The 24,026-nt window shown below is 50.5% G+C and overlaps 1 protein-coding gene across 3 annotated transcripts in view; it reads right to left on the reverse strand.

Annotated features, from left to right (window-relative positions):
* The window catches only part of LOC146356707 (H-2 class II histocompatibility antigen, E-S beta chain-like), a 33,206-nt gene extending 10,939 nt beyond the window's left edge, over positions 1 to 22,267 (reverse strand). For all 3 annotated transcript variants that reach the window (XR_014787321.1, XM_084831922.1, XM_084831923.1), the window contains exons 1-3: positions 22,106 to 22,267; positions 13,853 to 14,125; positions 454 to 735 (exon numbers count right to left, since the gene is read on the reverse strand). Coding sequence is in view for 2 of the 3 variants with exons in the window: in XM_084831922.1 (XP_084688048.1) it covers positions 454 to 735; positions 13,853 to 14,125; positions 22,106 to 22,196 (646 nt within the window). In the remaining variant the exon portion in view is untranslated. The remainder of the gene's footprint in view (positions 1 to 453; positions 736 to 13,852; positions 14,126 to 22,105) is intronic.
* Between the last annotated feature and the right edge of the window lie 1,759 nt (positions 22,268 to 24,026).

The raw sequence follows: 24,026 nt of genomic DNA on the forward strand, positions 1-24,026 counted from the left end.
GTTTAGCCACAGGGCGAAGAAGCCAGGGCAGTCGACTCTTTCCTCCCTATTCCGTACTCACAGTAAGTAACTGTAAATAAATAACTATGAATAACTTACCCACCTTCTCGTCCTAAACAACTACGTCTTCCAGCGAAAACACACCCAACTAAAAAACCAGTTATGAAGGTAGAAAGCCAGCCGGGGGGTGGCTGGGGGCTATGCAGTGTCTTGCACCGAGTGCCATATGCACGACTATCTGCCTGCTGGACAGCAGGCGTGGGTGTGATGATCTCCTGTGGAGCTGCACACTTTGGCTTTTGCTCACATGCCTCAGAACGGGGCACCTCCTGAGATGTGCTGGGCCTCTCTTTCTGCCTCTCGACCAGGTCAGGAGTGACACAGGACTGCGGGATTCCTACCCTCTTTGCAGGACTCTGTCTCCAAGGGAAAGGGGGGGAGGGGGGCTCATACCCCACTGCACGGTGATGGGCGCCTCCAGGCTGGCGTGCTCCACCTGGCAGGTGTAGACGTCTCCCCGCTCTGGCGTCGTCTCCAGCATCACCTGGGTCTGGTAGGTCCAGTCTCCATTCCAGAGCTCTTCCCCATAGCCGACCCCTTCCTTCTCCTCCCGCCCGTTCTTCAGCCACTTGATCTCAATCTCCAGGGGATAGAAACTGGCCGCAGTGCAGAGCAGCAGGGTGTGGGGGGAGAGGGGGTCGTCCTTGGTGGGGGAGATGGAGACTGTGGGCTCAACTAGAAGGAAAGAAGAAGGACGTCATGATGGGGGGAGAGGGGGGAGGAAACAGGAGAAGCTGAGAAAGATCCAGAAAATGGAAGAGACCAAGGGCAGCAATCTCTTTCCCTCTGCAGCCACCCAGACACCATCTGGGAGGTCCAAAAATAGGGCAAGGACGTGCAGCCCATCCCTCGGGTTCCCCCCAGCACCTGGCCTCCTTCAGAGGGAAGCTGCATTCGCACAAGGAGGCTGCAGGAATCTTTCAGGCCTCGTAGGTTTTAGCAAGTGGGACTGTCATGGATTTGAGGGCAAAGGCTGATTCTGCTGTATCGGAATTGCTGAGGCGTCCAGGGATAAATGGTTAACTCCCCGCCCTCAAAGCAAGAAAAGAGGTCTTGTTATGAAACACCAACTGAAGCACTACTGACAATGCCGAATGATACGGCACTGAAAATTTGGAAAGGGGGATAAGTAAAATGTAGTGATTCTAGTAAAGAGAAGTCACACAAAAACAGAAGCAGGTTCACAATGAATTCTGGGAAACAGATATTAAAAACTAGTGGATAAAGCTGCTTGCATAATATCTACACAGAAAATGCTGAGTTTAAGCTCATCACTCAGTATGAAAAGGGTTATGTAAGAACATAGGCGCTGTGCTGGATCAGACCCAGGGTCCATCTAGTCCAGCATTCTTTGCACACAGTGGCCACCCAGCTGCCCACAGGAAACACACAAGCAGGACATGAGAGTAACAGCACCCTCCCGCCCATGTTCCCCAGCGACTAGTGTACATGGGCTCACTGCCTCTGATGCTGGAGGTAGCACAGAGCCTTCAGGACTAGGAGCCATGGATAGCCTTCTCCTCCAGGACTTTGTCCAACCCCCTTTCAAAGCCATCCAAATTGGTGGCCGTCACTACATCTTGAGGTAGCAAATTCTAGTTTGACTTTGCGCTGTGTGAGGAAGGACTTCCTTTTCTCTGTCCTAAATCTCCCACCAATCAGCATTCTCCACAACATCCATAATTTTGTGCACCTCTATCATGTCTCCCCTGATCTTCCTGTTTTCCTAGCTCAACAAGGCCAACTGTTGTGACCGTCCCTCATAGGGGAGATGCTCCAGCCCCTTGATCATGTTAGTTGCCCTTTTTGGCACACCGGGCCTTCCTCTCCTGCGCTCTCTCCCGGAGTGTGCTCAAGTCCATATTCATTGCATCCGTGATGCTATCCAGCCATCTCATCCTCTGCCGTCCCCTTCTCCTTTGGCCTTCAGTCTTTCCCAGCATCAGGGTCTTTTCCAGGCACTTTTTCCACCTCTGCAATATCCTTTTTGAGGTGTGGTGACCTGTACACAGTCTTCCAAGTGTGGTCTTTTATTTGTGTAAGGGCAGTGTGATATTGGCAGTTGTATTCTCAATTCCTTCTCTAGATTGTACTAACATGGAGTTTGCCTTTTTTACACTAATCTTGCTGTTGTTGTTTATTCATTCAGTCGCTTTCAACTCTTCGTGACTTCATGGACCAGCCCACGCAAGAGCTTCCTGTCAGCTATTGCCACCCCCAGCTCCCCCAAGGTCGGGTCTGTCACCTCCAGAATATCATCCATCCATCTTGCCCTTGGTCAGCCCCTCTTCCTTTTGCCTTCCACTTTCCCTAGCATCAGCATCTTCTCCAGGGTCTCCTGTCTTCTCATTATGTGGCCAAAGTACTTCAGTTTTGCCTTTAAGATCATTCCCTCAAGTTAGCAGTCTGGCTTTATTTCCTGGAGGATGGACTGGTTTGATCTTCTCGCAGTCCAAGGCACTCTCAGAATTTTCCTCCAGCACCACAGTTCAAAAGCATCTATCTTCCTTCGCTCAGCCTTCCTTATGGTCCAGCTCTCGCAGCCATAGGTTACTACGGGGAAGACCATTGCTTGAACTATGCGGACCTTTGTTGTCAGTGTGATGTCTCTGCTCTTCACTATTTTATCAAGATTTGTCATTGCTCCCCTCCCAAGAAGTAAACGTCTTCTGATTTCCTGGCTGCAGTCAGCATCTGCAGTAATCTTTGCGCCTAGAAAGACAAAGTCTGTCACTGCCTCCACGTTTTCTCCCTCTATTTGCCAGTTGTCAATCACACTGGCTGCCATAATCTTGGGGGGGGGGGTAGGTTTAACTGCAACCCAGCTTTGCATTTTCTTCTTTCACCTTCGTCATGAGGTTCCTCAGCTCCTCCTCGCTTTCAGCCATCAAAGTGGTTGTTGTTATTCAGTCGTTAAGTTGTGTCCGACTCTTCATGACCCCACGAACCATAGCACGCCAGGCCTTCCTGTCCTCCGCTCTCTCCCAGAATGTGCTCAAGTTCATATTCATTGCATCAGTGATGCTATCTAGCCATCTCATCCTCTGCCGTCCCCTTCTCCTTTTGCCATCAATCTTTCCCAGCATCAGGGTCTTTTCCAGGGAGTTTTCTCTTCGCATTAGGTGGCCAAAATATTTGAGCTTCAGCTTCAGTCTCTGTCCTTCCAATGAGCACTCAGGGTTGATTTCCTTTAGGATTGATTGATCTGACCTCCTTGCAGTCCAGGGGACTTGTAAGAGTCTTCTCCAGCACCACAGTTCGAAAGCATCAATTCTTCAACGCTCAGTCTTCCTTACAGTCCAGCTCTCACAGCCATACATTACTACTGGGAAAACCATAGCTTTGATTAGACAGACCTTTGTCGGCAAGGTGATGTCTCTGCTTCTGACTATGCTGTCTAGGTTTGCCATAGCTTTCCTCCCAAGGAGCAAGCGTCTTTTAATTTCATAGCTACAGTCACTGTCTGCGGTGATCTTGGAGCCCAAGAAAGTAAAATCTGTCACTGCTTCCATTTCTTCCCCTTCTATATGCCAGGAAGTGATGGGGCCAGCTGCCATGATCTTCGTTTTTTTAATGCTGAGTTTCAAACCAGCTTTTGCACTCTCCACTTTCACCCTCAACAAGAGGCTCTTGAGATCCTCTTTGCTTTCTGCCATTAGGGTGGTATCGTCTGCGTATCTGAGGTTGTTAATCATTCTCCCGGCAATCTTAATTCCGATCTGTGATTCATCCAACCCGGCGTTTCTCATGATGTACTCTGCATATAAGTTAAATAAGCAGGGCGACAATATACAGCCTTGTTGTACCCCTTTCCCAATTTTGAACCAATCGGTTGTTCCATGTCCGGTTCTTACTGTTGCTTCTTGACCCTCGTACAGGTTTCTCAGGAGACAGGTAAGGTGGTCTGGTACTTCCATCTCTTTAAGAATTTGCCAGTGTTTGTTGTGATCCACACAATCAAAGGCTTTAGTGTAGTCAATGTAGCAGAAATAGACGTTTTTCTGGAATTCTCTTGCTTTCTCCATGATCCAGCAAATGTTGGCGATTTGATCTCTAGTTCCTCTGCCTCTTTGAAACCCAGCTTGTACTTCCAGTACTTCTCACTTTGCATACTGCTGAAGCCTAGCTTGTAGGATTTTGAGCATAACCTTGCTGGCATGTGAAATGAGCACAATTGTATGGTAATTTGAACACTCTTTGGCGTTGCCCTTCTTTGGAATTGGAATGTAAACTGACCTTTTCCAGTCTTGTGGCCACTGTTGAGTGTTCCAAATTTGTTGGCATATTGAATGCAGCACTTTAACAGCATCATCTTTTAGGATTTTAAACAGCTCAGCTGGAAGACTGTCATCTCCGCTAGCTTTGTTGTTACTAATGCTTCCTAAGGCCCACTTGACTTCACTCTCGAGGATGTCCGGCTCAAGTTCAGTGACCGCACTATCATGGCTATCAGGGACATTCAGAGCTTTCCTGTATAGTTCTTCTGTGTATTCTTGCCACCTCTTCTTAATCTCATCTGCTTCTGTTAGGTCCCTGCCTTCTTTGTCCTTTATCATGCCCGTCTTTGCACAAAACGTTCCCTTGATATTTCCGATTTTCTTGAAGAGATCTCTAGTCTTTCCCATTCTATTGTTTTCCTCAGTTTCCTTGCATTGTTCATTTAAGAAGGCCTTCTTGTCTCTCCTTGCTATTCTCTGGAACTCTGCATTCAGTTGGGTATATCTTCCCCTTTCTCCCTTGCTTTTTGCTTCCCTTCTTTCCTCAGCTACTTGTAAAGCCTCATCAGACAGCCACTTTGCTTTCTTGCATTTCTTTTTCTTTGGGATGGATTTAGTTGCTGCCTCCTGAACAATGTTACAGACCTCCGTCCATAGCTCCTCAGGCACTCTGTCTATCAGGTCTAATCCGCATATCTGAGATTGTTAATATTTCTTCCAGTGATTTTAACTCCAGCCTTGGCTTCATCAAGCCCAGAACGTCGCATGATGTGTTCTGCATACAGGTTGAATAGGTAGGGTGAGAGTATACAAGCCTGCCGTACTCCTTTCCCAATCTTAAACCAGTCCGTTGTTCCGTGGTCTGTTCTTACCGTTGCTACTTGGTCGTTATACAGATTCCTCAGGAGGCAGACAAGATGACTTGGTATCCCCATACCACCAAGAACTTGCCACAATTTGTGATGATCCGCACAGTCAACTAACATAAAGATCATGTTAGTTGCCTTTTTCTGCACTTTTTCCACCTCTGCAATATCCTTTTTGAGGTGTGGTGACCTGTACACGGTCTTCCAAGTGTGGTCTTGTATTTGTGTAAGGGCAGTGTGATATTGGCAGTTGTATTCTCAATTCCTTTTCTAATTTTTACTAACATGGAGTTTGCCTTTTTTACACTAACCATAAGGTGGGATATTTTGCCCCAAGGCACATCGCTTTACGCTTGCTTACACTGAGCTGTGTTTGCCATTTTCTTTATTTAGTGCGTTACATTTTCATACCGCCCAATAGCCAGAGCTCTCTGGGCGGTTCACAACAATTAAAAACCATAAAATACAAGGCAATAAAATAGAATATAAAACTTCTAAAGTTTAAAACTGCAGGATACAAATAAAAAATAACCAAATTAAACCTAGCCACAGCAGAAAGATTTAAAATACAATACCAGATTTAAAACAGAAACTGAAAAACTAAAATGCCCGAGAAAATAAAAACCCCTTAACCTGACGCCAAAAAGAGCACAGTGTAGGCACCAGGAGATCCTCTCCGGGAAGCTCATTCCTCACCCGGGGTGCCACAGCAGAAAGGCCCTCTTCTTGGTAGCCATGCACCTCACTTCCCTTGGCAAGGGCTCCCAATCAAGGACTGCTGAAGCTGATCTTAGGGTGCAAGCAGCAGTATATAGGAGGAGTCGATCCTTCAGGTATCATGGCCCCAAGCCGTTTAGGGCTTTGGATGTTAGTACCAGCACTTTGAATTGGGCCCGGACATGGACTGACAGCCAGTGCAGATGCAAAAGTACTGGCATAATATGTCCACGCTGGCCAGTCTCCATTAACAATCTCACTGCCCTATTTTGGACCAGCAGAAGTGTCCAGGCCGTTTTCAAAGGCAGACCCAGGTATAACGCATTGCAGTACTCTAGACGAGAGGTTATCAGAGCATGGATGACCACAGCTAGGCTGTCCCTGCCCAGATAGGGACATAGTTGGTGTATCAGCTGATAAAAGGTGCTCCGTGGCCCCGAGTCCACCAGTGCCTCAAGGGATAGTTCTGGGTCCATGAGCATGCCCCAAACTACAAACCCGATCCTTTATGGGGAGTGCAACCCCCCCCCAAAAAACAGGTTGAACATCACCTAGCCAGGCAGATGAACCACCCACTAACAGTACCTCCCTCTTGTCTGCACTGAGTCTCCATTTATTGGCCCCCATCCAGTCCATTTCCGCAGCCAGGCACTGGTTCAGTACAGCCACTGCCTCACCGGGTTTGATGAAGAGCAGAGAGAGAGCTGGGGGTCAACTGCAGACTGGCGACTCCTCAGTCCACATCTCTGGAGAACCTCCCCCAGCGGTTTCATATCAATGTTCAGCGACGCCCATTCCCCAGTCTGGACAGATCCCTCTGGAGCGCCTCACAGTCCTTTTTTGTTTTAACCATCCGAAAGACTTTGGTGTCATCAGCAAACTTGGCCACTTCCTGCTCATGCCTAGTTCCAGATCATGTGAGTGATGAGGAGGTGTGAGACCGCCTCACTCGGGGCCAAAGGGGCACCGTTCCCACTTGTCCATTAATGAGAAAATAACATTCTGCAAGGCGTGATCATTAAAAAGCTTGATATACAGAGGTCTAGATTTATTTACCGAGGTTTAATACAGAAAGGTTGAGGAAAGAGTAGAGAATGTAGAAAACTGGCAGCTGGGTGGGGGCTATCCAGTGTACTGCACTGATTGCCACATGTTCGACCATCTGCCTGCTGGATGGGCGTCGTGCGTCGTGGGTGTGTGCTTGATGTAACCAGCTCCTGGCCCTCAGGGAACAAGGGCGCTCCCTTGAGGCCAAGGATGCTGACCTGGAGAAGCTAAGAGAGGCAGAGAGGTGGGTGGCGAGACCTTCAGGGACCCATTAGCTGTGTCCCACTCCCAGGGTGACCGCTCCTCTGCTGTCACAGAGAATGGCGTGGGGAAGGCGTCATTCTGAGGAAGAGGGAAATGATCCCTTGGAAGGGACCCAGTCCTCGGAAGACTAACAAATATCCTCTCCCATCAAAGATGTGTCTCCGGGGCGGGTGGATGGCTTGTGGTAGTGGGAGATTCGATCAGTAGACACTTAGACAGCGGGTTTGTGATGGGCGTGTAGACCGCAGGGTGAATTGCCTGCCTGGTGCAAAGGTTGCGGATGTCACAAACCGTCTAGATGGCCTAGTGGATGGTGCTGGGGCAGAGTCAGTGGGCGTGGTCCATGGTGGTACCAGCGATGTCGGGAAATGTAGTCGTGAGGTCCTGGAAGCCAAATCTAGGTTGCTGGGTAGGAGGTTGAAAGCCAGCACCACCAAGGTGGCTGTCTCGAGAATGCTACCTGTTCCACGCGCAGGGCCAGCTAGACAGGCGAAGCTGAGGGGTCTCAATGCGTGGATGAGACGGTGGTGCCGGGAGGAGGGGTTCAGATTTGTTAGGCCCTGGGGAACATTTTGGGACAAGCCGGGCCTGTACAGGAGGGACGGGCTCCACTTGAACCAAAATGGAACCAGACTGCTGGCACTAAACATACAAAGGTGGGCAGAGCAGCTCTTCAACTAAACCCTGGGGGAAAGCTGACAGGAGCTGGGACGCATCTGGTTCAGGTTGAATCATCCCAAAGGGATGAAGATGAAAATGTAGAAGGGGAGGAAACAGGCCAGCAGTACATGGTAGAACATAATAGCCAATCAAAGGGGCCAAAGTCCCACAGCAAAAGATGCACATGCCAGAGGCATCTGGGGAGGGACACAGAGCACTGCTGTTTTTATGCAAATGCTAGAAGCCTCCAAGACAAAATGGGAGAGTTGGAGTGCTCTGTTTTAAAGGAGAACCTGGATAGAGTGGGCAGTACAGAAACCTGGTGCAGTGGAGAGAACCAGTGGGATGCGGTCATCGCTGGATATAAACTCTATTGGAAGGACAGGGAAGGGCGTACTGGGGCAGGGGTTACCCTGTACGTCAAAGAGGGCACAGCGTCAATCAGACTGGAACACCGCGAAGGGGTAGGCTGTTCCGCAGAAGCGCTGTGGCTGACAATACCAGGCTCCAAAACGAGTTTAGTGCTAGGAACCTGCTCTTGTCCCCCAGACCAGAATGCGCAGAGTGACCCTAAGATGGAAACCAAATCAGGGAGGCCTCCAAACATGGAAGCGTTGTACTAATGGGCAACTTCAATTACCCCCACATTGACTGGATAAATGCATGTTCCGGCCACGACAAAGAGGTTGCATTTCTCGATGCCCTAAACGATTGTGCCCTAGAACAGTTGGTCCTGGAACTGACCAGAGGGGAGGCGACCTTGGATTGAATTCCAAGAGGCGTCGCCCAGGAACTTGTACAAGATGTAAATGTCGTTGAACCAGTTGGAAACAGTGATCACAGTGCTATCAGATTTAATGTATATTTAAGTGGAAAATTGCCCAGGGAGTCCAACACAGTCACATTTGACTTCAAAAGAGGAAACTTCTCTAAAATGAGTGAACTGGTGAACAGGAAGCTAAAAGGGGGAGTCAATAGGATTAAATCCCTTCAGAATGCTTGGAGGTTACTTAAAGCCACAATAATAGAAGCCCAGCTAAAATATAGACCACCGGTTAGGAAGGGGAGCACCAAGTCCAAGAGGTCCCTGGCATGGTTAAGGAGCAGCGTGAAGGAAGCTACTGGAGAAAAGAGAGCTTCCTTCAGAAAATGGAAGTCTTGCCTGAACTGATGTCTCTGGGAAGGGAGTCTGAGGAACTGAAGCAAACAGTGGTGACAAAAGATGACGTTCTCGGCCTGACTGATAAACTGAAAGCAAATAGATCACCAGGCCCACGTGGTATCCATGCTAGAGTTCTCAAAGAACTTAAATATGAAATTGCTGATCTTCCAAACAAAATATGCAACATGTCCCTAAGTTCAGCCTCTATACCAGAGGACCAGAAGTTGGCCAATGTAACATCAATTTTCAACAAGGGATCCGGGGGGGATCCGGGAAATTAAGGGCCCGTTAGCTTAATGTCTGTCCTCAGTAGAATTAGGAGTGAGCAGTGAAGTGGCCAGGTTTGCGGGTGACTCCAAATTATTTAGGGTGGTTAAAACAAAAAGGGATTGTGAAGAGCTCCAAAAGGATCTCTCCGGACTGGGAGAATGGGCATCTAAATGGCATCTGAAGCCTGATGGGATCTGAGCTAGCAGTGATCGCCCAGGAAAGAGATCTTGGGGTTGTGGTGGACAGCTCAATGGAGATGTCAACCCTGTGTGCAGCCGCTGCAAAAAAGGCAAACATGTTAGGAATAAAAGTGCTAGATCATACTGCCCCTATGGTGCGACCACACTTGGAATACTGTGTACAGTTCTGGTCCCCGCACCTCAAAATGATATTATAGAGCTGGAAAAAGAGCAGAAAGGGGCAACCAACATGACCAAGGGGCTGGAGCATCTCCCCTATGAGGGAAGGTTACAACAGCTGGGATTGTTTAGCTTGGAAAACAGAAGGGTAATGGGAGACATGGTAGAGGTCTACAACATTATGCACAGCGTGGAGAACGTGGATAAGCAAGGACTTCTTCATGCAGCGCATAGCTGAACTATGGAATTTGCTACCAAAGGGTGTGGTGATGGCCAATTTGGATGGCTTTGAAAGAGGGTTGGACAAAGTCCTGGAGGAGGCTATCCATGGCTACTAGTCTTGATGGCTCTGTGCTACCTCCATGTACTAGAGGCAGTGAGCCTATCTACACCGGTTGCTGGGGAACATGGGTGGGAGGGTGCTGTTGCACTCGTGTCCTGCTTGTGGGTTCCTGGTTGAGAGCTGGCTGGCCACTGTGTGCGCAGAATGCTGGACTAGATGGACCCTTGTTCTCATCCAGCAGGGCTCTCCTTATGTTCTCACGTTCTTACTCTTATGGGAATCTTGTAGGAGTTGACACTGTGAGCGCATATTTATGGGAGAGGAGATTATTTATTTATTTATTTACAATATTTATATACTGCTCCTCGTGTGGCACAGAGTGGTAGGCGGCAGTATTGCAACTGAAACTCTCCCCATGACCTGAGTTCGATCCCAGCAGAAGCCAGGTCTCGGGTAGCCGCCTCAGGTCGACTCAGCCCTCCATCCTTCCAAGGTTGGTAAAATGAGTACCCAGCTTGCTGGGGGAAAGGTAGTCACGAGTGGGGAAGGCCATGGCAAACCACCCCGCTATGGTCTGCCATGAAAACACCAGCGAAAGCGGCATCCCTCTAGGAGTCAGCAATGACTCGGTGCTTGCACAGGAGGAACCTTTCCTTTCCTTCCACATCAGAAGATCACATTATGAGGCAAGATCAACACAAAGAGGTGGGGGTTTCTTTTGTTTCTGGAATGAGGAAGCTACTTACCATCTGGAATGGCCACGGGGTCGGGGAACCTCTGGCTGGCAAAGACATTCCAGGAAGAAACGCCCCCTTCCCTAGGCTACGGCCCCAAGGGAATCACCCAGGGCTTGTTTCAGGGTTGTTTGAGGGTTATCAAACCCTCACACCACCCCTGCTGCCTGGGTTCCTGTGTCATGGCAAGCCGCAGCAAGCCAGGCTCCCATGGGCGCTGTGGAAAAATGGCGCCCTGGGCATGTGGCACGATGCAACAGCCCCCACGGTTCAATGAAGCCACGGTGGGCTGCCGTGTCATGAGATCCAGGTCAGGGAGAGATGAGTGGGGGAGAAAGAGGAAAAATGTGTTTCTCACCCTCCTAGAAAGTGAAATAGTCCGGGCAGGAGGCCCTTTCCAGGTACCCTGGAGATCCTGGAGTTGTTTGTGTTCTTGGGTGTGTGTGTGGGGGGGCGGTATGGCTCCCCTTGAAGGTGCCAGGAGACTCCTGGTTGCTCTTTCTCTGCGTGTGTCTCCCTGCCCTGCCCTGCCCTGCCCTGCTGCCCGTGGGGAGGGGGATTCAGTGGGGGGCTTCTGAGCCTGCTCTGCTTGTGTCTAGATCTGTGTATTGGGGGGAGTCACAAGTGCCCCCCCACACGGTGACCACACGTGAGAGGGCCTTCTCTGCAGCAGCCCCACACCTTTGGAACAAGCTGCCATCGGAGGTCCACCGTGCTCCGTCCTTGAAGACTTTTAAGACGGCCTCAAAAATATATTATTTTGAAAGGCAGCCAAGAAATGATTTAAATAAATAAATAAGTAAGTAAGTAAAAGATAAAACCCCAACCACTAAACCATTCAGGTATGACCTAAATCATATCCCTTATGAATACACAGTGGAGGTGAGGAATAGATTTCAGGGATTAGACCTGATAGACAGAGTGCCTGAGGAGCTAAGGACGGAGGTCCGTAACATTGTTCAGGAGGCAGCAACTCAATCCATCCCAAAGAAAAAGAAATGCAAAAAAGCAAAGTGGCTGTCTGATGAGGCTTTACAAGTAGCTGAGGAAAGAAGGGAAGCGAAAAGCAAGGGAGAAAGGGGAAGATATACCCAACTGAATGCAGAGTTCCAGAGAATAGCAAGGAGAGACAAGAAGGCCTTCTTAAATGAACAATGCAAAGAAACTGAGGAAAACAACAGAATGGGAAAGACTAGAGATCTCTTCAAGAAAATCGGAGATCTCAAGGGAACGTTTTGTGCAAAGACGGGCATGATAAAGGACAAAGAAGGCAGGGACCTCACAGAAGCAGATGAGATTAAGAAGAGGTGGAAAGAATACACAGAAGAACTATACAGGAAAGATCTGAATGTCCCTGATAGCCATGATAGTGCGGTCACTGAACTTGAGCCGGACATCCTAGAAAGTGAAGTCAAGTGGGCCTTAGGAAGCATTACTAACAACAAAGCTAGTGGAGATGACAGTATTCCAGCTGAGCTATTTAAAATCCTAAAAGATGATGCTGTTAAAGTGCTGCATTCAATATGCCAACAAATTTGGAACACTCAACAGTGGCCACAAGACTGGAAAAGATCAGTTTACATTCCAATTCCAAAGAAGGGCAATGCCAAAGAGTGTTCAAACTACCGCACAATTGCGCTCATTTCACATGCCACCAAGGTGATGCTCAAAATCCTACAAGCTAGGCTTCAGCAGTATGCGAACCAAGAACTACCGGAAGTACAAGCTGGGTTTCGAAGAGGCAGAGGAACTAGAGATCAAATCGTCAACATTCGCTGCATCATGGAGAAAGCAAGAGAATTCCAGAAAAACGTATGTTTCTGCTTCATTGACTACGCTAAAGCCTTTGATTGTGTGGATCACGACAAACTGTGGCAAATTCTTAAAGTGATGGGAGTACCAGACCACCTTACCTGTCTCCTGAGAAACCTGTACGAGGGTCAAGAAGCAACAGTAAGAACCAGACATGGAACAACCGATTGGTTCAAAATTGGGAAACGAGTACGACAAGGCTGCATATTGTCACCCTGCTTATTTAACTTATATGCAGAGTACATCATGAGAAATGCCGGGTTGGATGAATCAGAGGTCGGAATTAAGATTGCTGGGAGAATTATCAACAACCTCCGATATGCAGACGATACCACCCTAATGGCAGAAAGTGAAGAGGATCTCAAGAGCCTCTTGTTGAGGGTGAAAGAGGAGAGTGCAAAAGCTGGTTTGAAACTCAACATTAAAAAAACTAAGATCATGGCATCTGGCCCCATCACTTCCTGGCATATGGAAGGGGAAGAAATGGAAGCAGTGACAAATTTTACTTTCTTGGGCTCCAAGATCACCACAGACGGTGACTGTAGCCATGAAATTAAAAGACGCTTGCTCCTTGGGAGGAAAGCTATGGCCAACCTAGACAGCATAGTCAGAAGCAGAGACATCACCTTGCCGACAAAGGTCCGTCTAATCAAAGCGATGGTTTTCCCAGTAGTAATGTATGGCTGTGAGAGCTGGACTATAAGGAAGGCTGAGTGCCGAAGAATTCATGCTTTCGAACTGTGGTGCTGGAGAAGACTCTTACGAGTCCCCTGGACTGCAAGGAGGTCAAATCAGTCCATCCTGAAGGAAATCAACCCTGAGTGCTCATTGGAAGGACAGATACTGAAGCTGAAGTTCCAATATTTTCGCCACCTAATGCGAAGAGAAAACTCTCTGGAAAAGACCCTGATGCTGGGAAAGCCTGAAGGCAAAAGGAGAAGGGGACGGCAGAGGATGAGATGGCTGGATAGCATCATGGATGCGATGAATATGAACTCGAGCACGCTCCAGGACAGAGCGGAGGACAGGAAGGCCTGGCGTGCCATGGTCCGTGGGGTCACGAAGAGTCGGACACGACTGAACAACAAGAAAAACTGCAGAGCGAAGAGGAGAGAGAGAGACCCTTCAAACCCTGCTCCTGCCTCTGCCCCCGCTCCCTCGGTCTCCTCCTCGCTGCCCTCCGTCCCCCCCATCACCGCCTTTGGTCTCCCAATCATGGGGGGGGGCTTCTCTCAAAGGGGTCTCCTCTGCAGCCCCAGCCCATGACGACAGGGAGGAGCCTGAGAGCGGGCTGGGCCCCGCCCGCACAGACCCCCCCCCCGGCGCTTGGAGGAGACGCCCCCCTCCTCCCCTCTCCGCGCCCCCCTCGCCTGCCTGGCCCTGGCCGGGCCCCCCACTCACCCCGCCGCGCGTGGGCGAAAGGCCCCAAGATCTCGTAGTTGTGCCGGCAGAAGCGCTCCAACACGGCCATCCCGGCCCGCAGCAGCGCCTTGTCCTGGTTCCACCGCCGGACGTCTGGCTCGGCCCACGCCGCGTCGGCCACCCACCGGCCCGGGGCGCTGTCGAAGTGGGCGTAGCGCTGCCGGCCGTAGATCTCCCTGTAGTGGAAGCGCACCGGCTGCGTCCCGTGGGCAAAGCGGCAGTCCCATTTCCCCTGGAGCAGGAAGTGGGGGGCTGCGGGGGAAGATGGGGGTCGGTCAGAGAAAGCGGGCGGGCGCCACGGAGGGGGCTCCGGCTGCACCGCCGAGTGAGGGGCGCCTCAGATGCCGCTGCCCGCTTGCCCCCCCCAGCCTCAAGCCACGCTGGCCGGGCCCCGTGGGGGGAAGGCGCCTGCGCCCCCGTTCAGCGCCTTCAGCCAAGGGGTGTCGCAGCCGGGCCCGCTCGCCCTGGGAGTCTAGGCACGCACGCCTCATTTGGAAAAGAGATTCCTGGGTTCATCGGGATGCCCCCTTTTCGCTGCGCCTTCCCTGGTGGAGAAGGACTGGGGCCATGTGCCGCCTCCAGGACCAGAGGCAGCAAGCCTCTGTACACCAGTTGCCGGGGGACAGGGGCGGGAGGGTGCCGTGCTTGTGGGTTCCTGATCAACACCTGGTTGGCCACTCTGTGCACAGAATGCTGGACTAGAGGGACCCTGGATCTGACCCAGCAGGGCCCTTCTGAGGTTCTTGTGTTCTGAAAACAGCTCCAGAAATTTCAGAATTTTGCTGCTGCTCCTATCACTGGGCAGTACCAGATCCCCCTCCCCAGGCAGAGACGAGAGCAGGACAACCCCGGGCATGCTTGTCTTTCCTCTTGGGGAGCCTGCGGCCAAGCCAAAGCCATGCAGCTGGCGCAGGCACTCAGAGTCTCCCCCCACCCTCCCCTCCCTCTGCTGCTTGCCTAGGCCCCAGTTTGGGACTGGAAGCTCCTTGGGGCAGGGACCTTCCCACTTACACCCTGGAAAGCCCCAGGCACATGCAGGACGGGGAGAGTGTAAAAGCCGGAATGGGCCCTTTATTTAAAAAGAAAAATGCCAAAAACTGCGGCAAGCGTTAGAGACACTTGAGAACAATGTTTTAGGATAAAAACCCTTGCAAATATCATATTACTAATCCTATAATGCCCAGAACACATGTGGAACAGCCCGGAACGGCCACTTCCAAATGACCAAAATCAACCAGACTCAGCAGTCACACATAACTGCATGGTGGGGGCACAATAAGCCACAAAACTTCCACAGAAGCCACGTTCTGGTATCTGTTCTGGGCAACAGTTCATATTCAAGGAAAATGATGCAGAACAGCAACTTCCAAGTGAGCCAAATCAACCAAATTCACCAGGCAGTCCAGACTGGATGGGTTCATAGAATCATAGAATAGTAGGGTTGGAAGTGGCCTATAAGACCATCTAGTCCAACCCCGTGCTCAATGCAGGAATCCAAGTCAGAGCATCCCTGACAGATGGCTGTCCAGCCCCATCTTGAATGCCTCCAGTGTGGGAGAGCCCCCCACCAATGGGTTCCATTGTTGTATTGCTCTAAAAGGAAGTTTTTCCTGATGTTCAGCCGGAATCTGGCTTCCTGTCACTTGAGCCCATTGTTCCGTGTCCTGCACTCTAGGATGACCGAGAAGAGATCCTGGCCTTCCTCTCTGTGACTGCCTTTCAAGTCCTTCAAGTCTTTCAAGAGCGCTATCCTATCTCCCTTCAGTCTTCTCAAGGCTAAACATGCCCAGATCTCTCTTCATCGGGCTTTGTTTCCACTGCCCTGATCACATTTGTTGCCCTCCTCTGAACCCTCTCCAGCTTGTTTGCATCCTTCTTAAAATGTGGTGCCCAGAACTGGACATAGTACTCCAGATGAGGCCTAAACAGTGCTGAGTAGAGGGGAACTAGTTCTTCCTGGGATTTGGAAGCTATGCTTCTATTAATGCAGCCCAAAGAGCATTTGCCTTTTTTGCAGCCACATCACATTGTTGGCTCATATTCAGCTTGTGACTGACAACAATTCCAAGATCCTTCTCGCTTGCAGTGTTGTTGAGCCACGTATCCCCCATCTTGTAACTGTGCATTTGGTTTCTCTTTCTACATGCAGAACTTAGCATTGATCCCTATTAAATTTCATTCTGTTGTTTTCTGCCCAGCGCTCCAGTCTATCAAGATCATGTTGAATTTTGTTTCTGTCTTCCAAAGTATTAGCTGTCCTGCCCAATTTTATGTCATCTGCAAATTTGATCAGCATTTCCTGCACCTCCTCCTCCAACTCATTCATAAAAATGTTGAAGAGCACTGGGCCAAGGACTGAGCCCTGTGGTACCCCGCTCATTACCTCTCCCCAGTTTGAGAAGATCCCATTGATAAGCAGTGTTTTAGTCCGATTCTGTAGCCAACTGTGGATCCACCTGAGAGTGGTTTCATCTAGCCCACTTTGAGCTAGTTTGCTTATCAGGATATCATGGGGCACTTTGTCGAAAGCTTTGCTGAAGTCGAGGTATGTTATGTCCACAGCATTCCTATGGTCCACAAGGGAGGTGTCCTGATAAAAAAATGAGATCAGATTCATCTGTTCTTGACAAATCCATGTTGGCTTCGAGTAATCACGGCATTGTTGTCAAGGTGCTCACAGATGGATTGCTTTAGAATCTGCTCCGGAATTTTCCCAGGGATTGATGTCAGACTGATTGGTCCGTAGTTCCCAGGCTCCTCCTTTTTGCCCTTTTTGAAGATAGGGACAACATTAGCCCTCCTTCAGTCCTCTGGCACTTCACCCGTCCTCCATGATTTCTCAAAGAGAATAGACAGTGGCTCTGAGACTTCTTCTGCCAGTTCCTTTATTACTCTAGGATGCAGTTCATCTGGCCCTGGAGATTTGAACTCATTCAAAGTCATTAGGTGTTCCTTGACCATATGCCTATCGATCTCAAGCTGCAATCCTGCCCCTTCAGCCTGTACTTCGCCTTTGCCATGGGGGTCAAACACCCTCTTCTGGGAGAAGACTGAGCCAAAGTAGGAATTGAGCACCTCTGCCTTTTCTTTGTCATCTGTTATTATTTTGCCATCCTTATTTAATAGCTGAACAACCATTTCTTTCCTCTGCCTTTTACTATGCACGTAGCTGAAGAAAGCCTTTTTGTTGCTTTTAGCCACCCTCGCTAACCTCAGCTCGTTCTCAGCTTTAGCCTTCCTGACGCCATCCCTTCAATTCTGTGCTACCTGCCTGTACTCTTCCTTTGTAGCTTGGCCTTCCTTCCACTTCCTATATGTGTCCTTTTCTGTTTTCAGGTAATCTCTAAGCTTTTTGTGAGGCCATCTTGGCTTCTTCTGTTGTCTTCCACCTTTTTTTCTTGTTGGAATTGTTTGTAATTGTGCCTTGAGAATTTCCTTTTTTAAAAGCTCCCACCCATCTTGGACTCCTTTTCTCGTTAGCGTCGCTTGCCATGGGACCTTACTGATCATTGTTCTGAGTTGATTAAAATCAGCTTTCCTAAAATCCAGGGTACGCGTTTGACTACACTCGGCTTTTGCTTCCCTTAGAACCAAGAACTCAAGTACAACATGGTCGCTTTCCCCCAGAGTTCCTGTAACTGCTACTTTCTCCACTAAGTCATCTCTGTTGGTTAGGATCAAGTCAAGGATAGCCGATCCTCTAGTTCCTTCCTCCACGTTCTGTAGGAGGAAGGTATCCACCACACAAGTCAGGAATTTCCTGGAGGGGCCATGTTTTGCAGAATTCGTCTCCCAACAAATATCAGGGAAATCGAAGTCCCCCATTACTACTACATCATGCTTCCTTGAAACATTGGCTATTTGCTTTTCAAAAGTTTCATCCTCGTCTTCTCCTTGATTGGGTGGCCGGTAGTAGACTCCGACCACCAGGTTCCTTTTATTCTTTGCTCCATTTATTTTGATCCAGATGCTCTCGATGGGGCTATCAAGCTCATCCTCCTGTATTTCTGTGCAGAGTTATGTATTTTTCACATACAGTGCAACCCCACCTCCCTTTCTGTTCCTCCTGTTCTTTTTGAACAAGTTATATCCTTCAACTGCTGTATTCCAGTCATGAGAGTCATCCCACCAAGTCTCAGTTATACCTATCAGGTCATAATTTCCCTCTTGTATTAAGAGTTCAAGTTCGTTCTGTTTGTTTCCCATACTCTGGGCATTAGTATATAGACACCAAAGACCATGTGCTTCATAGTCTGGCTTTCTTCCTACATGTGTCTGAAGACTATTATTGGGCGCTATCAGAGCTGTTCATTGCAGTGCATGCGCCTTCGTCCATTGTTACCCCCAACTTTATGTCTCCCTTCCCCGTAGGATTCAGTTTAAAGCCCTCCTGATGAAGTTCTTCATGCTGTGGCCAAACACATTCTTCCCAGCCTTTGTGAGGTGCAACCCATCCCTTGCCAACAGCCCATCTTCCAGGAAGTATAGCCCGTGGTCCCGGAATCCAAATCTCTCTCGTCGGCACCACCTTCGTAGCCAGTCATTCACCCGGAGTATGTTTCGTTCCCTTTCTATCCCTCTTCTGACTTCTGGAAGGATGGATGAGAAAACTATCTGGGCCCCAAAGTTCTTGAGTTTCCTTCCCAAAGCTTCAAAGTCTGACGTGATCTCTTCGTAGCTCCGCTTGGCGGTATCATTTGTTCCCACATGGATGAGAAGAAAGGGATACCTGTCAGTGGGCTTTATGAGTGCAGGCAACCTCTCAGTCACGTCTCTAATCTGTCCTCCAGGGAGACAACATACCTGGCGAGTCCACGGGTCTTTGGGACATACTTGCGTTTCGATCCCACGCAGCAAGGAGCCTCCCACTACTACTACTCTTCTCTTCTTCTTGTAGGCCTTGGTTTCATCACCTCTGCTTTTCTGACCTTCAGCCTCTTGCTCACTCTCATGTAGGTTCCCCTATAGTTCTTCCTCTGCAGGCTGCCCTCCAGTCTCATCTTCAAGTACCTCGAAACGGTTCCCTAGTTCCACTGCCTCCACTGGTGCAGAGTGGCTTCTAGTTCTTCTTCTCCTAACTGTCACCCTTTTCCAAGGAGTATCCTCGACTGCATTTTTCCTCACCTCATCATTTCCCTCTTCTGCCTCAGCTTGCTGTTGCTCTTCTAGCTTCTGTTCTTCACTTTGCTGCTGTAGTTCCACCGTTCTGTCCAAGCACTCTTCATGTTCTCTTATGCCCTGGAGGGTCGCCACTCACCGCTCCAGTCCTCTTACTTTTTCTTCCAGCAGCGTGATCAACTTGCACTTGTTGCACATGTTGTTCTCAGGCGAGAAAACAAACATGGCACACAGCTCGCAGGTCACCACCACTGGAGAGTCTTGTCCTTCCATAGTATGTCTTACTTTTTGTGTCCACCTTTCTGATTGTTCTAGAGTAGCCGGTGCTTTGTCCTCTACTCACTGGAGGCTAAAAACAGAGTCCCACTGGTATGGAAGTGTGTGTTACAGGACAAAGAAATGAAAAAAAATGTTTCTTTAAAAAAATGTTAGGGGCCTCCCCCTTGACCTCCCCTGCCGAACTCCCCTGGCCAATTCCTGTTTGCTCCCCCTGTCCACTAGCTCTCTGGGAGCTTGCTTGCTTCTGTAGTCCCTGGACCAGCTGGAGCAGCTTCCTCTATTCTGCTCTGCTCAGCTGGGAGGTGGGAAACAGACTGACAAACAGGCTCGATATAATAAGCCACAAAACTTCCAGAGAAACCACATATTGTTAGAATGAAAAGCCACCTTTAACGAATATTACAATAATATAACAGAATCAAAACACTCAAACATTTACAGAAATTTGTCTTTAACTCTTAGCCTTACTAAGTAGCATTTGACAGCATCAAATTAAATTTGTCTATTATTAAACCAACCACATTTATCTAAAAATTCTAGTCCACTATCCTGTTCACACAGTGGCCAGCCAGGTGCCCCAAGGGGAAGCCCACAAGCAGGGCAGGAGAGGAATCGTTCCCTCCTGCCCATGTTCCACAGCCTCTGAAACTGGAGGCAGCAAATCATGACTAGTGGCCACTGATAAGCTTCTCCTCCATGCCTTGTCTAACCCTCTTTTCAAGCCATGTTGTCCCATATTTTTTATATATTGATTTAAAAGTTTTTTAATGCACCTTTTAGGGAAAACCTTAATCGATCCCTTTCTGACTGTGTGTGGATATATGTATTATAAATAATCCTACGCAATGCAACCAAAATAGAGCAGCAGCAGCAGAAAAACCCAACCCAGACAGATGCCCTGACGGACCCTCACCTACGCCAGCCACCCCCAACCTGGTACCGTCCAGGTGTTTTGGACTACCTCTCCCAGCATCCCTGACCATTGGCCATACTGGCTGGGGCAGATGGGAGTTGAAGTCCAAGCCATCTGGAGGGCCCGAGGTAAGGTAAGGAAGCACACAGCAGTGCAAAGGAAGAGGCAACATAAGAAAACGCGTGAAAAATCAGGGACCAGCACTCTCGACCGGTGTCCAAGATGGTGTCTCTTTGCTTGGAGAAGACTGGTGTCTTCTCCAAGCAAAGAGCAAAAAGAATCGCTGGTTGACATTCAGTCTCTGACGAATAGATGTCTGCTGCAACTCTCTTTCTTCCCGCTGCTTTTTGGTCCTTTCTCATTCTCCCCACCACCTATGTTTCTGGGTGCACTTAATCCATTCCCAAGATGAATGTTACTGTAAAGGGAACAGGAGGCACACACATATTTAAAAAATAAAATAGTGTCCTTATCAATCCAATCTCATGTGTGTTCAAAAAGTTGCATAGCTGTTTGGAAGTTAATTTTGGATTAAATAAACTTTATTAGCAGTAGTATTATCTTTACTCCTTTTTGTCACCCCTTTTCGATATAATGTGCCTTTAGGAAGCAAGGGTCTAGAGCTGTGAATGGCCTGGCCCTTGTCCTCCTCTTGAAAATATGCCCCCATTGATATGAACATCTTATTTTTAAAAACCCATAAAAGCTGATTTGCATACTTTTAACTGGGGGGGGGGGCTCTCATGACTGCATCGCCTTTAAAGGTCCTGATGCCTAAAACTCCTGATGCCTGAACAATTGGGCTTTCTGCCAGGTCAGTGTGCGCAGGATTGCAGCCTTAGCTGCCTTCCCAGGGTCTCTGTAAATCTCAAAGTCTGGTATTTCAATTAATTACATCCTTAGATGTATATACCACCCAACTGACAAATGCCATCACGGCCATGAACAGTTGTTTAACGCATCTTACCTTTGCGCATGGGTGTCCCTGCATGCACATTATAAGTGACCGTGCAATGCACACAGGGTCACTTTGCAAGCCCACTCTGGACTCTACCCACATTGGAGATGGGGGGGAGGGAGTGGGGGGAGTTTGGAGTGGCAGTGAAAGGGAGAAGGGCTGGGACCACCATCCCTTTCCTGGCAGGGCTTTTCTGCCCTTAAGAGCTGCGGGCCAGGCAGAAGTTCCACAGGTGCAGACGTCCCTCATCACTGCAGCTCCCTGCTGGGTGTAGGCTGGGCTTCTGCCTGTCACCCGGCTGCTCAAGGGCTCTTGGCTGATGCCAGGCCCAGCGCTGAGCGTGGGCGGAAGAGCCTCTCCCCACTTCTGGTGAGCTTTCCTCAAGAGGAGGCTGCCAAGAGGGAAGGCTGGAGGGGGCAGATGATGGGAGGGGCTGGTTCAGTTCGCTCTCACACACCCCTTGGGGGGCCAAGCTTGGGGGGCCATGCTTGGAGAAAGAGGCCAAGCTCCCTCTTGGGCCTGATCCAGGAGGACTGTCTGCCAAGTGCGCCATCTCAGCACAGACCCCACCAGCTCTTCTCCTCCCCACCCCTGCCCTGCCCTGCAAGTCCCCCTTTCTCTTTCACTGCCCCCCCTTCCAAAGGGTCCTCCTCGGGGGCGACGGAGCCTCTAGTGCCCCGACTCCTGTGGAGGCAGCTCAGCTCAAGGGGCAATGGGGTGAGGCAGAAGCGGTGGGGGGGCGGGTGGGTGAGGATCCCGGGGGGCCCCGCTTCGCTTTTCCACCCGCCCCTCCCTGAGCTTGGATCTCTCTGGCCCCCTTTCTCTCCACAGGGACTGCCTGCCTTTGGGTTTAGGGGGGTCTGCTCCTCAGGGGAGGCTTACTTGGTGCCTCTCTGGGATGGCCAGGGGCACAAGGGGGGTCCCTCTCCAAGCCCCCCCCCTTCTGCACAGCACCTCCCCTTACCTGGGGGCACCTTCCTCCCTCCAGCCCCAGGGACCAAGGATGGCCCCATCAGCAGCACCATCATCACCGGGGGAGCCCAAGCCGGCCCCATGGCAGCTGCCCCACAAGCAGGGGAAGAGAGAAATCTGCTTCCAGCCCCAGAAGGGAAACTTTTCGGCCTGTGATGGGGAAGGAGGGGCAGAAATGGTTCTCCGAAGTCCGAGGGGCGGCAGAGAAGCACCAGTCAGTGAGAATTCGCCATTCAGCCGCGTCATCCGTCTCCAGCAGAAGCTCAGCTGGTTCGTCTTCCGTGAGAAGACAGGTTTTGATGGAGAAGGAGGCAGAGGAGGCTGTGCCTGTGTTGGAGGGGGTGAATTAAAGAGCCCCCTGCCCAGTTCCTCCTCCTGCCAGGCTAGGGGGCTGCAGCTGAGGGGGGCTCCAGGCAGGAAGCTTCATCTCAGCCAGAGAGTCAGTCGGCCTGTTAGCCGGATGAACTTTGGGAAGGAACATCCCAGGCCCCATGAGCTGGGCCTGGGGCCTGGGTGGGTGTGGGGAGGAGGCGCTCCTCTCAGTGCCAGGGGGGGGCTTCCCTCGGCCCCTCAGGGGTCTGGCAGGGCTCTGTCTCCCCCCCAAGTCGGTTTTTTCTCCCTCTGTGCCACTCTGGGGATGCTCCCTCCGGCTGCCTCCACCTGCTGGTCTTCCTGGGACGGGACCCCTTGGGATGCCTCCGGACTCCCCCCAAAGCCTTGCGGGAGGGGTCTCTGTGGGAGGGTCTGCTGGGACCAGCACAGCCGGACCAAGTCACCCAGCAGCCCAACAGACAATGCTGAGAAGCTTCTGGGCTGCCGTCTCTGAGGCCCAGCGGACGGGGGTCGTTCTCCCATGCCTGCTACCCAGAGGTCCTTCGAACTACGTTTGCCAGGATTGGGCCCTTCGGCTCCCAATGGAGCAGCTGCGCTTGGGACCCTCCATGAGTCAGGGCAGGGCAGGCCTATCACAGAGCTCTCGGGGCAGCCGAAGACAAGGAATACAGCACATTTTCAATAGATTAAAACATATCACATGACATGAAAACACGCAAGTATAAAAGTATAGAGTGGCATAAAAACCCAAGTGACAGCGACTGAAAAAAAATCAAGGTAGATGAGATTTTAAAAGCCCTGGGAAATAAAAGGGTCTTTGCCTGGTGCTGGGATGGGGCCTTCTGCATGCAAAGCAGGTGTTCTACCACGGAGCTGCAGCCCCTCCCTCGGTGGGGAAGCAAGTCATTCTGCAGCTGGGGGGCCACCACTGAAAAGACTGCCAAGCGCCACCCACCCCTGACCCCACCTGTGTGTAACCCTCCTTGGGAGCTCTGCAGGGGCACCTGGTTGGCCACTGTGGGAAAGAGGGTGCTGGACTGGATGGGCCCTCAAGTCTGAGCAGCATCTGGGCCCTTCTGGGGTTCTGTTCAAAGACGCAAGAAGGAGCCCTGGCCAGGCAGGCTGCCCAGACACCCTGCCCCCTGGCCGCTTTGCACCTTCGCTGCCCCCAACCAAGAAGAGCCTGTTCTGGGGGCCGCTGTTTCTCTCCATGTACCTCTGTGCACGCATGCAGACCTCTCGCTGCCACCCGAGGAGAGCCCCTCATGCCTCTGAGGAAGCAGCCAGGCTGGTATGGACCCCAGTTGATCTGTGAGTCCTGGAGGAGCTCCGAGGCTCTTGGGGGAGGATCCGATGTTGCACGAGGGGCTTCTGCTGGCACAAGAAGACTTTCTCCCCTCCCCCTCCCCCTCCCCCCTGGAGCCCCCACCCCCACCCAGGAAATCTGCCCTGGGCGTCTGTCAGTGGGAGACCTTCGCTGGATTTCACCCCTGCTGGTTTTGTTCCTGAAGCAGGAAGCCTGAAGCGGGGGGAGGGGGGGGGGCTTTGTCAATGGCTCATTTTCGACCTCCCCCCCCCCC

The sequence above is a fragment of the Heloderma suspectum genome, chromosome 2 (genome assembly GCF_057233095.1).
Source record: "Heloderma suspectum isolate Gila_16-S chromosome 2, 16-S_ref, whole genome shotgun sequence".
In the NCBI taxonomy this organism is placed as follows: Eukaryota; Metazoa; Chordata; class Lepidosauria; order Squamata; family Helodermatidae; genus Heloderma; species Heloderma suspectum.